The sequence below is a fragment of the Engystomops pustulosus genome, chromosome 4 (assembly GCF_040894005.1).
Source record: "Engystomops pustulosus chromosome 4, aEngPut4.maternal, whole genome shotgun sequence".
NCBI classification, from domain to species: domain Eukaryota; kingdom Metazoa; phylum Chordata; class Amphibia; order Anura; family Leptodactylidae; genus Engystomops; species Engystomops pustulosus.
In genome coordinates this window covers 185,514,392-185,532,541 of record NC_092414.1, presented here as the reverse complement: position 1 = coordinate 185,532,541, position 18,150 = coordinate 185,514,392, and the positions used below count along the sequence as shown (strand labels likewise).

Sequence of the window (18,150 nt, the reverse complement as noted above, 5' to 3'; positions counted from 1 at the left end):
ACGGGGGGGGTGACTACGCGTTTCGGTGCTGAACAAGCGCCTTCGTCAGGTCAACAATAAAAGCATATATAAGCTTGTTCAGCCCCAAAATGCGTAGTCATCCCCCCCCGTTTTTTTATGAATCTTTGCGCCTTGTGTCTCTCTTCCACTACTTTTTTTGCATAGCAAAATTGTCCATCATTGTTTACCTTTACTACAGCCGCTGCACCCAACTTTCCCAAGGTCCTGAATGTTATAATTGTTTTTTGAGCAAAACCACTCAGCTCAGGGATTAAACAAGATATTTTTCTGCATGAGTGTCGCTACAGCATTCTCAAGGTATGTTTGGTTCACAATGCATATAAACAAATGGTAGATTTCCTTTAAGAAACGAAGAGTTGTAGTTGATGAAGATGGCAAAATGTACTCTTTATATCCCCATAACCCGAATGTCGATTCAATATTGGTGCTACTATCTGGTACAGTACCATATGGTAATTGTAATAATTCTGGAAACTTACAAAAGGGTCTTTCCCATAGGCACCAGGGACTACATGCAACTGCTACACCCTCTGTGGCTTATTCCCATGAACAACCTATGTGTAAATTCTAGACCCTATTCCAGAGAATTCCAGAACCTCCATCTGGATCCCCTCCTTCGCTTCCCATTGAGATACAGTTAGAAATGCAGCACACTATTGTGTGTGTTGCTCACGGTGCAGGATAGGGCCCCTTTAAATGTGAAAAATGAAAATGACTGTGCTCTCACTGCAGCCAGATTACATATTCATATCATTATTTTACTTTGGCAGCTTTTGAGCCTCCAGCTGTTCGGGGACAAGTCTCCAAGGGGCAGCGTTGTCGGACGTGATGTGAACCTTGCATGTAGTTAGACAATTTTTGGAAGTGTAATACATGGTAATGTGATGTGGTATGAATATCCTGGCAGTGCCTACATCAGATTGGCACTATGACAATAAGATTAGTTTTGGTCATTTTTAAATATTCCATTTATTCTGCCACCTGGAGCATTTGGCTTCTTAAAGTGTCCTTAGAAAGTAACACAAGGACCCTTACCAGGAACACAGTGTATCCCGCCTCGTGCTATCGCTTTACTTATGGAATGGATTCCTTACAGGAATTTACTGTCTCCTATTCTTTCCTCGGATGCTTTGGCAGCGACGCTCGCAGATCTGCTCAGTCAGCAGCCTGGAGAGCACAATATTTATGGGAACTCATTAAATCCACATGATGTATTTCAGCTAGAAAGTTGGCCAGCATGACTGGAATAAACAGTGTACTGTAGGGGATATGGAGGCCTGGGATTCATTGTCCTTCTAACGCTCTGTGTCCTTAAAGGTCCAGGTATCTGAGGTCGTAGTAAGTAGAGCTTAGTAGGGGAACCAAAGTTACAATGTGTTTCTCACTCTGTTTATTGATATTACTATATTCTTCTTGGGACTTGGTTAAATATTTTGATAATTTTAGTACTTTTCTTGGATGTATTAATCCCATAAGAATACACTAACAATACAGTAATAAAACTCAGATTTGTGAGACTCTCCAAAATTAGTAACGCACTAACCCTAAGTATGCACCAGTCCTAACCCAGAATACAATGATGGTGGTCTGCACTCCAAAGTCTGGCACATATAACAGGATATTGTGATTTTTGTCCATAGACTGAAATGAATGCAAAAAATTAATTGATATTTTAAAAGGAAATGTACCATCAAAATCCATCATAATAAAGCAGGGACACTTACTCATATGTATTAACCATGGCCTTCTTCCTTCTAAAATCAAATTATGTTAATGTGTCAGAAGTGTTGGGGGCATTACCAGAGCCCCTCCGTATTGTTGCTTCATAGGCTATTACACTGTGCAGAAGCACTTCCCCCTTCCACTGTGTGAGATGATAGCAGGCAGAGGTAGGGGAAAGTGCTGAGGGAGCGAGGGGGGCGGAAGTGCAGTTTCTCAATTTGTGAAGATGCAGCACAGCCCTTAGCATAATTTTAAAAGTTTATTTAGAAGGAATGAGGCCATGGATAACAAATATAAGAATAGTACCACAGTCACGGTGCCTGGATCTATGGAGGAGTGTTCCTAGTTTATCATGCTTGATTTTGCCATAAACAGGAAATTGATATCACCAACCATTCCCATTTTATTCAGGTGTTTCCATATAAATTGCCCACCCTGTATAGTGAGTCCTTTGACTATTGTGAAACAATCTAATCAGTTCCTCCCGCTCTATAATATACTGCTCGGGATATCCGAGGTTATAAATTCCCTTTACTATACCACAAGTGTATTGGACCACATTTAAAAAATATCATCCAGGATATGCCCAAAGTTCAAAAATCTACAATCTGCCAACCAGATTTAGTCCTACAAGTTAAAATGACTTAAATAAATGAAGTAAATCCTAACACTATTAATCTTCCTAATCCTTGCTTTTTCTCCACAGATCTGGGAGTGTTCACAACCATTGGAGTGAAATTTTTAACTTTGTGGAACTTTTGACAGAGAGGTTTATAAGGTAGGTCACCCCTTCATATACAGGCAGTCTCCTACTTAAGGACACCCGACTTACAGACAACCCATAGTTACAGACAGACCCCTCTGACCTCTGGTGAAGCTTTTTGAATGCTTTACTATAGTCCCAGGCTGCAATGATAAGCTGTAAGGTGTCTGTAATGAAGCTTTATTGATAATCCTTGGTCCCATTACAGCAAAAAATGTTTAAACTCCAATTGTCACTGGGGCCAAAAATTTTTTTGTCTGGATCTACAATTATAAAATATACAGTTACTATCGACTTACATACAAATTCAACTTAAGAACAAACCTCTGGACCCTATCTTGTACGTAACCCGGGGACTGCCTGTAACCCCGTTATATCATTTCCATAAAAACAATTGATATGACCTGTCTCTACCTATTCTAAAGCCGGCCATACATGTCAGATCAATATTGGACAACCTGACAATTTCAGCAGTGTTATAGGGTTAAACTGAACGCTTATGTCCAGTTATCCACAATTCATTGCGTGGATATAAGGATAACCTCCTGATCGCTGGGGGTCTGACAATGACACTAGACATCGAACCGACAGAAATGAAGTGTCTAGTTAAGTATGGGCAATTCCATAGACATGTTGGTAGACCATGCGTGAGCAACCAGCATCTCCATTGATATGGGTTGAAGGAACCCCCTATTCCCAGTGGTTTGACCCCCAACAATCACAAAGATAGGGATTAACCTGACAAATCCAGGAAATATGCAAATAAGATTTCCAGGATGGGTTATATCCAGATAAACAATGTAATTGTATATTTTAGCCCAAAGAGAACAATAAAAAGGAAAAAAGACTATTTTAGCGGTTTTCATGTACTGTGGAACATCAGATGTCCTAGTACATGGAGGTTGAGGGGATTAGACCAAAGCTTCTACATTCAGCCAAAACCAATATGTCATGAAGCAATTCCCTTTGTTTTGTCCTCCCTTGTAGCCCACAGCTCCGAATGTCTTTCATTGTGTTCTCCACGAGAGGAACAACTTTAATGCAGCTGACAGATGACAGGTGAGAACTGAGAAAGGTCGGATTTGTGCTTTATATACTTGTATACATAAAATATGTTTTAATATATTATATTTTTATATCTATGAACATATGGTTTTGCGATCCTACAGAAAAATGTGGTGTAAAATAATAGTAAAGTGTACCGTACTCTCTATAGGACCATGTTCACACCTCAATTGTGTTTCCATTTTCTACTCCATTCTGAGAACTGAGAAGACAAACACTACAATGGGACATATATATGAAGGCTGGATGGATGTTCATTGTGATTGTCCTCTCCATCTATATTCTCCATAGCATAAGCTGTGTGCACCTTTTGTATAACTCTTGGGTAACCTATGGATAATGTTTTAGCACATGACCATGTGCTGAAATGGTCCACACACATGGTAATGTTTGCATCCCGTTTCAGTCGGGTGTAGCTGAGAGGGGTGAGTACTCCTCTCCTCCCCCATCTCCATACGAGATGGGCAGCCTAGTTATGATGAGACACAGCGGCCTCACCATGTATAATAGAAGGCAATGGTCGCCGTGAGTTAGGAACAATTTGTTTGGCTAGCTCGCGGCCACCATGTACGGTCTTAAAGAGGATCTGTCACCCAAAATTTCGGCACTAGGAGCTGCTTACTAAAGTAATCAGCTCCTAGTGCTTGAATAAACACTGCAGTGTTAGAAGGATAGGCCCTCTTTAACCCCTTAACGCTCTGCGCCGTAGCTCTACGGCGCAGAGGTATAAGGAGTGTATGAAGAGGGATCATGGGCTGAGTCCTCTTCATACAAAGGTGGGGGTTTTTGCATATTGCAGAAAACCCCCACCGCTAATAACCGCGGTCGGTGCTTGCAAAAATGCCATATATTGCAATACAGAAGTATTGCAGTATATGGTAGGAACAATCTGACCATCTAAAGTTAATTTACCCTAGATGGTCTAAAAAATAGTGAAAAAAAAAAGAAAAAAAAAGTTTAAAAAATAAAAAAAATTAATAAAATATTAAAAGTTCAAATCACCCCCCCTTTCCCTAGAACGGATATAAAACATAATAAACAGTAAAAATCACAAACATATTAGGTATCGCCGCATCCCAAAATGCCCGATCTATCAAAATATAAAAGCGGTTACGGCCGGCGGTGACCTCCGAGGCGGGAAATGGCGCCCAAATGTCCGAAATGCGACTTTTACACCTTTTTACATAACATAAAAAATGAAATAAAAAATGATCAAAATGTCACACAGACCTCAAATGCAATGAAAACGTCGCCTCATTTCACAAAAAATGACCCCTCACACATCTCCGTGCGCCAAAGTATGAAAAAGTTATTAGCGTCAGAAGATGGCAAACATTTTTTTTTCTTTTTTGTAGACATTCGTTTAATTTTTGAAAATGTATTAAAACACAATAAAGCCTGTATAAATGTTGTATCACCGCGATCGCACCAAACCAAAGAGTAAAGCTAAGGTGTTATTTTGAGTGCACAGTCAAAGTCGAAAAAACTGAGCCCACAAGAACGTGACAGGTTTTTTTTTCAGTTTTTCCACATTTGGAATTTATTTTCAGCTTTGCAGTACACGGCATGTTAAAATAAATAACATTACGGGAAAGTAAAATTTGTTACGCACAAAATAAGCCCTCACACAGGTCTGTACACGTAAAAATTAAAAAGTTATGGATTTTTGAGGTTGGAGAGCGAGAAATGAGCGGAAAAACCTGCGTCCTTAAGGGGTTAAGCATGAGGCCTAAATGTGATAATAGTTATCACATGAAATACTATAATGGAGCACATGTGGAGTTTTGACTGTGGGTGCAGTGCCCCTTAAAATGGTTTCATAGTATTTTATCAGATTCTAAGTCGTTTTGTAGAAGATCTGAGGACTACAGACACACTTTGGTCTGTGCTCTAACCATAATAAATTGAACATTTACTGTTTTTCTTCCAATTTTTAACACAGGGAACAGATCAAGCTGGGGCTGGAGGAGTTACAGAAAGTTCTCCCTGGAGGAGACACTTATATGCATGAGGGGATTGAGAGGGTAAGAAATATAAATTTTACCAGCAATTTAGTTCTTGGAATGTGTTAACATCATATCATATGACGCCATTTTATTTCTTGATTGTTATACTTATACCGAATCCAGTCGGTTTCAGTTACAAACTTAAAGGGGTTGTACCAAGATTGATTGCTTTTCCCTATCCACAGGTATTAAGAATCTGATTGGTGGGGGTCCAACTACTGGGGCTCCCAATGATTAAGAGAACAAGGGTCACCAAGTGAAATTTAAATCCCACATTCAATACTATGGAAATTGCCAAGCACAGTATTTGGGAATCTCCAGCAGTATCATAGACTGTAAATGGGAATGCCGGATGTAGCTGAGTGCTGTGGTCAGTAATTTCTGACACTCCAGTAGTATTGAATGGAGCAACAGGAACCATCTCGATCTACGGCTTCTTTCAATGTGGCCGAATGCACACAGATGTGGGACAGATGCAAGAGAGCGGATGGGTGAGCACTCTTGAGCACCCCTTCCGTCTCCAAAGAAAGCTGAGGGGCTGCCGCAAAATAACAAAATTTAGGACATGTCCCATATCTTGCACGGTGGCTGCCTGGCCAAGTCACGATGTGGCTCACCGTGACCGAGTGCCATAGACTTCTCTGATCTGGCTGACAGTTTTGTGGCCAGATCACAGCCCCCATAATGGTTGTGTGTATGAGGCCTGAGTGAGAATGAGGTGCCCGTTTTCATGATTGGTGGCAGTCCACTATCATGATCAATGGGGGTCCCGGCAGTCGGACCCCCACTGATCAGATTGTTATCTCCATTGCACAGCATTAGTCTTGGTTCAAGACTTATATTTTATGTGATAGATCAAAACAAAGTATGAAGGATTTTTAAATGTAAAGAAGGTGCTTTTCCAAATTTAAAAAAGAAATGGAGGTGTTAAATAAGCTATGGGGCTTCTCCCACTTCTTTACACATCACAAAATTGCTGCAACTCCCTATAATTTTGTAATATAAAAATAATTACACTGTGGTTACAAGAGCCTTGAAATAAAGCACAATTTTAGGAGCAATTTCTGACAATCCTCACAAGCCCTGCAGTAATGTGGCCCGCTAACAAGTGACACATGAGTAAAATTAGAGAAACTTCTGACTGAAGCTATTTTTTGGAAATGTGATGATCAAAAAAACATGGTCACATTAATAACTTACAACATGACTCAATGGGCAACTGGGTCATTTTAGGTCACAGTCTGAGAATTTAAAGGGAACCTGTCACCAGGGACCTCATTTTCACTAAAGACAGGTTGCAGAAGCCCATTACACCTGCAGTGCACATCTGCCTTTCAGCCTTTTCTAAGCATTTGCATTACAATATAATTGTGTGTTATAACTTACCTTGCACCCTGAGAGAATCCTCTGTGTAGTCCCGGGGGTTGGGCTTCGGTTTGGATGCATTTCAAAAAACAACATGTGCCTTGTCTGTGGATCTTTAGATCCTCAGATCTTAGCCCACACTTTTGTGCTCCTGCATAGCTCCTCCTCCTGCTCCTTCACAGAGGTTACAGCCTGGTGAGATGACATCAGTGGGGGTGGGAGGAGCTGTACAGGAGCACAAAGGTGGGGGCTAAGATCTGAGAAGTGAATAACACAGACAAGTCACATGTTGTTTATTGAAATGCATCCAAACCAAAGCCCAGCCCCTGTGAGTACCCAAGGATTTTGTCACTGTGCAAGGTAAGTTATAACACACGACTATATTGTAATGCAAATTCTTAGAAAAGGCAGTGAGGCATTTTTGCACTACAGGTGTGATGTGCTTCTGTAACCTGTCTTTAGTGAAAATGAGGTCCCTGGTGACAGGTTCCCTTTAAATTACCTGGTCCAAAAATCATAAACAGACCCCTATCCCTAAATGAATGCCTACCACACACTTTAGACTAATGTTGGCCAAACTCACCACTTTCAAGAAAAACTAAAAAAAACATCTAGTCTCTATGGAGGTCTCCACAGAGGGGGGAGTATAGAAGTTGGCTTTCAGTGACCGATCCTAATCATAGAAAACAGATTAATTTTTGGTCAAGTCAAGTATGGAGGTGTTGGGAGACATGGGTATGTCCAGCCCTCAGAGGAGCTGCTGGGCACCAATGCATAATCTGCAGCAGAACCCCAACCATAAGGTATTATATACTGGAAAGGGAAGTATTTTGGGCCCGCTATGACTCCTGGGTAGCCCCTTGATTGCACCACCACAGTTAAGCTCCTGGATGCAGAACATCCAGAAAGAAGTGCACAAAAATTGGCTTGATTTTGAAAAAAAATACCCTAAAGGTAAATTTTTCCATGTGTAGTTATCTTTAGAATTCGTAAATTACTTTGATTTGACGGCTTAGAACCTCAGTTATTATGTGATGACCCATGACCTAATCACAGGAAGTAGTAGTGATGACACTATCGTTTTGTTTTGCTGTCTCAAAGCTAAAATGCATAATATATACAACTTTTTTTTTCCAGGCAAGTGAACAGATTTATCATGAGAATCACAAAGGTAAATGATTGATTATTTTCCCGCACAGATTTCAGGTCAGAGTTTAAGTTGTAATGCAAATTTTGCTTTTGTTACCCAAAAATCTTATTTGCTTATTCCCTGTGTTTTTGGGGAAGATTAAAGATAGGCTACCACCTCTACCAAACATACTAATCGTCTGGCAGCATGTTGTAGACAAATGTGCTGTGATCTCCAACATGGTTTTATTATTTCTGTTCATTGTGCTGTCTCCAAAATATTCACATTTTAATCTGTATGCTTTTGAGGTAGTTGGTGCACCCAGGACATGCTCTTGGCACCCAAAGAACTGCTATTTCTGCCTGTACCACTCCCCTCTCCATCAGATAAGCAGGAGATTTGCCTTGTGGAAAGCATGGGAAACATTAGTAGGAGGAGGAAGTGATTAATGCAGGAATGCCAGTGCTCCATGTGCTGAGGATACACCCCAGGTACACCAACTGCCACATTAGCATACGGATTGAAATGGGAATATCTCAGAAATGGCATCATAAACAGAAATAATAAAAGTATCATAGAAATCACAGTGCATTTCTCTACAACAGCAGATTATACCGCTTGGTGGAGGTGGAGGACACCCTTCAGCTATTTCCCTTGTGTCAGAATTTTGCACTATGTGTATTTTCTGTAAATTGAGATCACTGTGTGCGTGATTGTTGTATAGTAATTTCAGAAACCTTATTATTTCTATAATGGGACATCACTATTCCAGAGCTACCCCAATTATACTGTATATCCTTCTTCCGCTTCATGCATTTTCCAAGCTACTTAAAGGGAAGTTGTCATCAGGGAGGTTGTTTTTACCCGAAAAAAGGTTCCAAAAATATATGGCATATTGATTACAAAAATGCCCTTGTCAGCAATATGAATAAATCCAGGGCATTTTAATAAATTATTTTACATTTATGTATGGTAAATCCAGGAGGGTGTCCAAATGGCATGGTTCATCTTCTCCTCAATCTCTCCTACCTTCCACGTCACTCATAGCATGGCTGGTGCCAGCACCTGGCATACATGGGCAAGTGTTGGGACCCACTGGTGCTATCAGGGCCCACTGGAGACAGGGAATGTGTGTCCCAGGGATATAATAATGATGCAGAGAGCGGTCACTCTCTGCATCATCAGTGCCTGTGCAGTGTTGCCCCGGGTTTCTGCAGGGGCTGTGCAAACCTCCCAGCCACCAGCGCTGTTCGTGGGTCGGACTTCAGTGTTATCAGTTGAATGGAGGAACATCTCTGGAGGCAGAATCGGCAGAACTGTGTTGCATGCTCTATGTTAAAAGTGCACCAAAAAAAGCTGGTACAATCTTCCCGAGCAGTGGAGGGGGCGCCATATTACTGAAAAACAGTATTCAATAATGTTCCGCACCCTGCACACTCCACTGTACTTAGCGCACTACTTTTGATAAATGTGGCCCACAGTGTTTTAGGCATGTGTATGGACATAGGCGTAACAACGCATGTGTTTTTCATGTTACCATGTGTTTGGCTGCTTTCAAAGCATTTAAGCAAGTGTGCAAATGTTAACACAGCTGCTTACACTTCCATCAAGGAAGAAAAAGGCTTTAAAAGCAGCCAAACACATGGTAACATTAAAAAAGGATGGTGGCCTAAAAGGAAGAAGCAAAAGCGGGGGCATAGGGCACTTTCTCTAACTCAAGTTTTAAATGTGTAGCAAAGGGGCCCACTGAAGCTCTGACGCCCAGGGGCCTACTTAAACCTGACTCATGGCCCTCTTCCCCAGCATCTGCCCTTCTCCCTAAGTGAGGAGCGGGAGGAGGAATTGAGAAGAGGATTTGTGCCATTTAGAGGGCACATCCCTTCCCCCGCAGGACTCACCACGCGCTGCTTGCGGGAAGCCATTTTATGTAAAATAATTGATTAAAAAGCACTAGATTTATTCATATTGCTGACAAATGCAATTTTAAATGAACATGCCATAGACTATTAGAACCTGTCAATAAAAATAAAAATGACCTCCCTAATAACAGGTTCACTTTAAAGGAGTTTCCAGACAAGAGAAATAATCCTTAATCTCCTGCTTTGCAGGAAGTTAAAACATAATAAAAAGGATACTTACCTTTCCGCTGCATCTACTGCATGTTTCAGCTGGACTGGACATCCTGAATGTCTCCGGACCCCACAGAGTCATTACTAAGAGCTCCTCAGCCAATCACAGACAGGAGCATTGACCCGCCCCATTGTGTGATTGGCTCAGTGCTCTCCCTTTTTGTTTCCTGTGGTGTCAGTAGACATTGACATTGACAAGTGCAGTACAGTAAGGACATGAGTGGTGGGGTTGGAGTAGCAGGCAAGCAGTAGGGATCATTTTATTATGTTACTCGCTTTTTAAAACTTTTTTAATTGTCTGGAAAGTCTCTTTAATAATCCAACCTATTAAATCATTGCTAATATTATTATTATTATTAAGTAATATTATTCTGTTACTACAGACAAATGTTATTATCTGTGCAGGTTACAGGACAGCAAGTGTCATCATTGCACTGACGGATGGGGAGCTGCATGAGGACCTCTTCTACTACGCAGAACGAGAGGTAAAAATCATTTTGTTAAAGAATAAAATTTCTGCCTATATAACCACAGTCATGAGACGGAGAGAGACTTACCAAGCAATAAGAGTCAAATTTCAAATGCAAATGTTTCCATATTGCACAATTACTTTGTGCTGTAGGTTTTGTAGTGTTTTTTTATGATAACCTCTGAATTTCTAAAAAAAAGTATTTAATCAAAGCTGCTGGGATTAAAAGGAGTCATAAAATATTCCAAATGTATAAAAGATGTGCAGAAGTTTTTGGCGTAAAGTTGTAAGTGCAGATGTGTTCCTATAAGGTGCAATGAGGACAGTGATGGAAATATAGGAGTAGGAGTAAAGAGATGTGTAGACAACAAAGTGCAGCAAACTTCATGTAATACACAAAAGTCTGTACTGCCTGATGAAGGTCCTAGTCCAGGACCAAAACATGTTGAACCACTGAATAAACCAGTCCTTTGTTGGAACTTTCAACTTTGGTTCAAGTGAATACCTTGAGCACCGGTCATATATGTACCCCCAAAAAATTTCAGTCGGAATCTACATTTAAAAGTGAAGAAAAGTCAGCACTCCAAAAAATTCAAGGGCAAATCAGGGGCTTTATTCCATGCCCATGGAATGGCTCTCATCTAGCCAAAGATTTTCACTGTACACAATAAAAGGAAATAAAATGTGATTAAAGCAAGTACGTGAAGCTTGAAGATGCAGTTTTACGTTAAAGGGAACCTGTCATCAGCAATTGGCCTAATAAAGTACTACCAGTATATGATGTAATAGCTTCTAGCTTTGTTTCTTTCATGGTCCCGTCATCATCCTAAAAATGAACTTTGAAGTGATCTGTGAATTGGTTGTAAAAAGTCAAGGAGGAGGAGAGTTTAACACTGAAGTCAAGGTGGGGAGCTCTGAACTCCTCCTCCTCTGTAATTGACATCATGCATCAGACAGGAGATCTGGTTAGTAAAGCCTCTGGATGTAGGACCTTCAATTACAATGAAAGGGCTTTCTGAGGAATAGAGAGAATGACTTCAGTGTTAAAATCTCCACCTCCTTGACTTTATACAACCAATTTACCTATCACTTGCTCTGAAAGATGTTCAGCTGTTGACAACATACTGGTAGTGGTTTATATGGTCGATTTCTGCTGACAGGTTCCCTTTAAACGTTACATTACATTTAACACAATTTTTTTTATCTTTCAGGCAAACCGATCCCGTGACCTGGGCGCCCAGGTGTATTGTGTGGGGGTGAAGGACTTCAATGAGACGCAGGTATTGTGTCTGTATAATCTGCTCTGGAGCTGTGGGATATTCTTTGTGATTTTAGTTAATTTCATGCCTTGCAGTTATTTTCTTGCTGACGCCAACTATGCCTGGCTGCATCCCAAGAATATGACACAATGCTCCACATAAATACACAAGATAATTGGAGTGTATACTGAGCTGTATGACACTGGAGGAGATGAGGGAGTGCAGGCATTGTTATTGGCAGACTTACATGGCTTTTTAGTAAAGTAAAACCCAGTCGATGCTACCAACATGATATACAATGACTACCAAGCAGTTCACTTTGTTCCATGTGATACTGCCACTTTTTATAGTTGTAATTTTTTGTGCACCTTAAAGAGAACCTACCACCACGAATCTACCTATAAAGGTAGATCGGGTGGTAGGTGGATGTAAGGGACGTGAGGAGAGCTCTTTTTAGAGCTAATCCTCACGTCCCCGCTAACTTTTGGGAAACTTTATTGACCGAATATGTAAATTTAGTTATGCGGCTACTGGGGCGTGGAGTAGCCGGCACGAGGCTACACAGCGCGGCTACTCCACGCCCCAGTAGCCACATTACTCCTCCTACCCTGTTGTGTGCGGCGCGCAGCTACGAGGAGGCCGTCAGTATGCGCAGAACGCCGGCTGAGCAGTCCCAGCTCCGAGGCCAGAGCTACTGCGCATGCGCAGTAGCCGGCTTGTCAGACGAGGGCGCGCAGCTACGAGGAGCTGCGCGCCGTACACAACAGGGTAGGAGGAGTAATGTGGCTACCGGGGCGTGGAGTAGCCGCGCTGTGTAGCCTCGTGCCGGCTACTCCACGCCCCAGTAGCCGCATAACTAAATTTACATATTCGGTCAATAAAGTTTCCCAAAAGTTAGCGGGGACGTGAGGATTAGCTCTAAAAAGAGCTCTCCTCACGTCCCTTACATCCACCTACCACCCGATCTACCTTTATAGGTAGATTCGTGGTGGTAGGTTCCCTTTAAAGGAAATCTACTATCAAAATTGAGCATTTTTTAACAATTCTGTGTTTTAGGGGAAGGGTGTAACATTAATTGGACTAATTAAAGAAATATAAATGAATTAATAAATCAATTCGCTTATCTCTATTGATGACATATTCTAAGAGCTCTTTCACATTGGCGTTGTTTTTCACGTCCGTGGCTCAGTGATTTCCACGGATGCCTCACAAATCCAGTTATTCCTATGGGTGTTTTCACATTGGCTTTTATTTTCACTGATCCGTTGTCTGTGGAAAACATTATGAAACATGTCTTATCATGGAAGGCAACAGAAGTCTGCAAAAAAACTGATGAAACATCCGTCTTTTTTCACTGATAAGGCTAAAAAAACTGATGTTTTCAAAGAAATGTTAAGGCCTTAATTTTTTTGGCGGACACAGAGACAAAACAAAATAAAAACGGAGATAAAACGTAACAGATGTGCAACTAAACTGAGAACCAACGCCAATGTGAAAAATCTAGGCTTGGATGTAAAGGAAATCTGCCATCAAGATCAAGCAGGATAAACCAGGGACACCTACTCATAGATCCAGGCACTGAGACTATGGTAAACTTCTTATTTTTGGCTTCCTTCCTTCTAAAATCAATGTTTAAAATTATGCTAATAAGCCAGAAGGGCTCTACGGGGTGATCCCCTTCATGCTGCAGCTTCATAACTTCTGTGGATATGCAGAGAAAAAGGGATGGGGACAGAGAGAAACAGCGCTACCTAGTGCGAGATTATCCTTGGTTAGTTCGGGGGTGCTCTTGAGGAACAGGTGCTCTTGGGTGAGATTGGGTACTCACCTTTGCTGGTTGTGCTAGAGACAGGCACAATGCTGGGTCAGGCATATGTGATAAGTAACCGCTGCCGCGTCCCCACCCTTGCCCCAAGGTTGGGTAACAAGGGCGTATAGCAAATAGGCTGGAGGGTAGGTCACTGGTTGTGCCACCCTATGTGTAAAAATGGGACGTCAGAAAGGCGCTGGTCATCAGGGGTAAGAGGTTTCCTTTTATTCAAAGATATTTTGGACAACGCGTTTCGCACTCCAACGAGTGCTTCCTCAGGTCTAGGCTTGTTGTGCTGGAGAAGACCTGAGGAAGCACTCGTTGGAGTGCGAAATGCATTGTCCAAAATATCTTTGAATAAAAGGAAACCTCTTACCCCTGATGACCAGCGCCTTTCTGACGTCCCAGCTTCATAACTTGTTACACTGCCTCCCCCTCTGCTTCCTCAGTACTTCACCCTCCTTCTGCCTGATATAATGTCACAGCAGCAGAGGACGATTTAGCATAGAGTGGAAGGGGGGAGTGCCTTCAGGCTCTTAGCATAATTATAAAATTTTACTTTAGAAGGAAGCAGGCGATGAAGATTACGTAATTTTGGTCATACAAAGCTCCAGACAGTGTTAGGTATTGGCCCCTACAGATGCATTTGTGGTATATATTCCAGGATTGAAGCTGGATTTGGAGCACTCTGATCTTCTGGTGTGTGAGATTGCTTCCCTGTACACAGTCTCTTCCTGTGACTTACTGCTGTACCAGCTTCTGTTTGAATACTACAGCAGTTACTCAGGGAGGAGTGGCCTTCCTCTGGGCAATGTAGAAATGTCACACACCAGTGATCCAGAATGATTGAAATCCATCTATAATCCTGGAATATAAATATATTTTTCACAGTCCTGCAGCACTAACAACACACACACAAAGTTATGGTTACACAGATCTCCAGGACTGTCTATAGCTTTGTATGGTCAAACTGATGTAAGATTCATTTTAACTCAGAACATATGGGGAGTCAGATCATCTCAGTGCAGAGATCTAAGAGGAAAGCAATCCAAGAACACCCCCCCTCCCCCCACTGAGAGAAAATGGAACATAAATCAATTTTCACAGTCCTGCTGCTACTAACTTCCTACACATAGTTTTGATTAAACAGCTCTCTAGACTCTGCAGGGTTCTGTACAGTCAAATTGCTTAGATCTTTAATTTATGCAACCGATGAGATATGTGAGACATTACAGAGAACATAAACGTTCCAGTTTATGGACATGATAATAACATCATCCATCTCAGCTTCCTGGATCTTATAGTCAGAGTTTTGTTCATCTGTTCTGTCCAGGAAGAAGTATTGTTCTGTACATGTACAATGAAGAATAACTAACATTTAGTAACAATCATCCCTCGGTATCTGTGTAGACATAATACTTGAGAGTCCATGAGATCCCTGGTGTGATCCTTCATCTGTTCCATCATCTCTTCCCTTGTACATAGCTGGCTCGGATAGCTGACAGCAAGGACCATGTCTTCCCTGTAAATGGAGGCTTCGAGGCTCTTCATGACATCATCGGCTCAGTGAGTAACACCCACTTGGACATCATTTCTACGTTAGAAAACCATTGGAATAACTTTATCCTAACATGAGAACATGCTGGTCTAATCCATGTCACCAGATTATTACATACATGTGACTGTAACAATGTGCCACCAGAGAATTAAGATGCTGTCATTGGACAGGGCAGTTGGAATAACATCTCTTAAAGGATATGTCCACTTTTGGAAACATCCATGATACTTGGTTAGGGAGAACCTGGTAGAGATTTTTCAATTAAGCCATAGAATCTTCACATTCACATGATGCTAAAGTAAAGTACTGTACATAATAAATGGAGATTATTCAATGCCGGGTGAAGGTTGAATAAAAATTATGATATATAATAGGGAAGAAAGTGGTTGGGACAATTTTATGAAGTTATTTGGTAGATAATATTGGTATGGAAACAAGCATGGATTGGAAAAGAATTTTTATTTTACTATGGACCAATTTTTTTGTGTGCCTTCCTCTGAATCAACACCATAAGAGTATAGCTTAGACTTGAGTCTTTTATCTACCGTATCTGCTATGATGGTTAGTGCTCAAACCCAGAGGCGTAACTAGCAGACAAAGGACCCCATAGCAGACTTCTGAATGGGGCTCCTTTCCTCCTTAAAAAATAATATATATTTGAACACATGTGGGTTATAACATTTATACACTCATGTATACACACATTTACATATACATACAGCATAAACATTCATACAACATACACACTCCATATATACACCCATGCACCACATACACATCATATATACACACATATTGTACTTTCAATGCCATATACAGACATATAACACATACATCCAGCATATACATATCCAAAACACACTCAATACTCCAGTTGCCGGGGGCCCCTGACTCTGCGGGCCCCATAGCAGCTACTGTGGCTGCTACCCCTGTAGTTACGCCCCTGTTCAAACCCATTAAGTCATGCTTCCAGATGTATTTAGAATATTGGCTGACATATTAAGACTGGAAGCTCTACCATTACATACTTCTTGTTGGGCATCTATTCTTGGGCATTTTTCATTACTGCATTTACTTGATGTGAGTCTAGATACAATCCTCCATCATGGGCACTACATAGAGAAAGGAGCTGTCTGCTTTTGGCTCTATATGGTCTGTATTCAATTGTTGACACTGCCACCAGACCAAGGGCATGGGCCCTGGGTTATATGAATATTATAGCCCCTAAAAGCAGGGCCGGATTATAGGAGAGGCGCCTGGGGTTCACGCCCTGGGGCCCCCAGCAAATGTGGGCGATTCTGACGATTTGCCCCCCACCAACCTTAATCTGCCCCTGCCTACAAGTCTGGAATCACTTCCTACATATGGTACTAGAATCAAGCTTCTTGGGGAATGGAGGATGCGTCCCATCTGCTTGCATTCAATCTGCCATTTCATAACCTTTAGAGGACCTTCAAAGGTCCTAAAATGTGTCTTGTTTACATGTGTATTGAGAGCAGGAACAGTATGTATGAGGATTTCATGAATGAAGGTTCTTCTCAGCATAAAGTTTGGCAAGTGTTTTGAGTGGCCATAGGCCCCCTAGAAGGTTCGGGCCCTTGGCTACCACCCAAACCGTCTATATTATAATAAACTACTGCACCAGACATATCTTGTATATAAGTGATCAATATAAAGTTAAAAGAAAATCCTTACAATCAATAAGCCTAATCCCGGAAACCATGTCCATGCACAACACACATCAATCTAATTACAGAATTTAGGAAACAATTGGCAGAATTTTTTGTGCTGTTTATGCTAAAAATTGTATACTCTGCTTAATTAATGTTATCAACGTTGTTTATGAGCAATACTAAATATTAGTTTTGTAAAGTAGAGGAAACCCAAGACCAAAGACTTAATACATGTGATCTTGTGAAATGTAAGCAGATCCTATTAAGTAAATCTCCCCCATAGAGAACCAAAATACATCTTACTTATCTGTCATATTAATAAACAAAGCATGAGTCAGACTATTCCTCCTTGGATCATATTCCTACTATTTCTGTGCTTGGAATACATCTGAAGAATTATTTAAAGCCACATCTCCACCTATGTACAACCCATAGACAAGGGATGTCTAACCTAGAAGAACCTCCTGGTTTACATCTTGGCTTAAAAAGCAATTTACCCTAAATAGTAAATTTGTAACGATAGATAATTGCTTGTAAACTAATATCATAGAGCAGGTCCCAGCAGAACTCCTGCTCCTCATAGTTTAGGATTGTGATGTCTATCGGTAGATTGTCCCCCAGGGCGAGTGCAGATCCGGGCAAGCAACGCAGTCAATGAGAAAAACACATCTCAACAAATACCTTCTTCTCAAAAGTGTCAAAAGAGGGTGAATGTGATCAATATAGAAAAGACAATAATTGTAGTCTATCCGAATAATAAAGCCGGGGTCTCGCTGAGGTAGCAGAAGAAGTTATGGCCGAGGTCCAAGTTTCTGCATGAAATGTCTCCGTGAAAATCAGCGACTTGGGATGATTATTTTTCCAGAAGCTACAAGTCGTATTGTATGACTGTTTCATTACTGCACACGCCACCCAATAAAAGGAAAGGGGCGTTTTCTTTGTTACAAAACGCAGACTTCATGTCACATTCACCAATGTTATGGGTCTGCAGTACTGACCCAATGATCCTCGATCTTCAATATAGAATTTATGGAGACTGACTGGAGGTGATACATTCACTTGCTACGTAGAGTGTAGAGAAACATATATGGAAATGCCTGTTTTAGCAATTATGCTTTGTACCATTTCTCTACTACTCCTCCGAAATATTTAAAGGGGTTGGCCACTATTACAAATCTTTT

General features: G+C 41.1%; 1 protein-coding gene across 1 annotated transcript in view; it reads left to right on the top strand.

The window, feature by feature from the left end:
* Positions 1-18,150, top strand: part of ANTXR1 (ANTXR cell adhesion molecule 1) — a 138,116-nt gene that overhangs the window by 26,493 nt on the left and 93,473 nt on the right. The window contains exons 2-8 of the mRNA XM_072148878.1: positions 2,450-2,521; positions 3,494-3,565; positions 5,514-5,595; positions 8,080-8,113; positions 10,606-10,685; positions 11,881-11,949; positions 15,224-15,304. Of these exons, the coding sequence (XP_072004979.1) occupies positions 2,450-2,521; positions 3,494-3,565; positions 5,514-5,595; positions 8,080-8,113; positions 10,606-10,685; positions 11,881-11,949; positions 15,224-15,304 (490 nt within the window). The remainder of the gene's footprint in view (positions 1-2,449; positions 2,522-3,493; positions 3,566-5,513; positions 5,596-8,079; positions 8,114-10,605; positions 10,686-11,880; positions 11,950-15,223; positions 15,305-18,150) is intronic.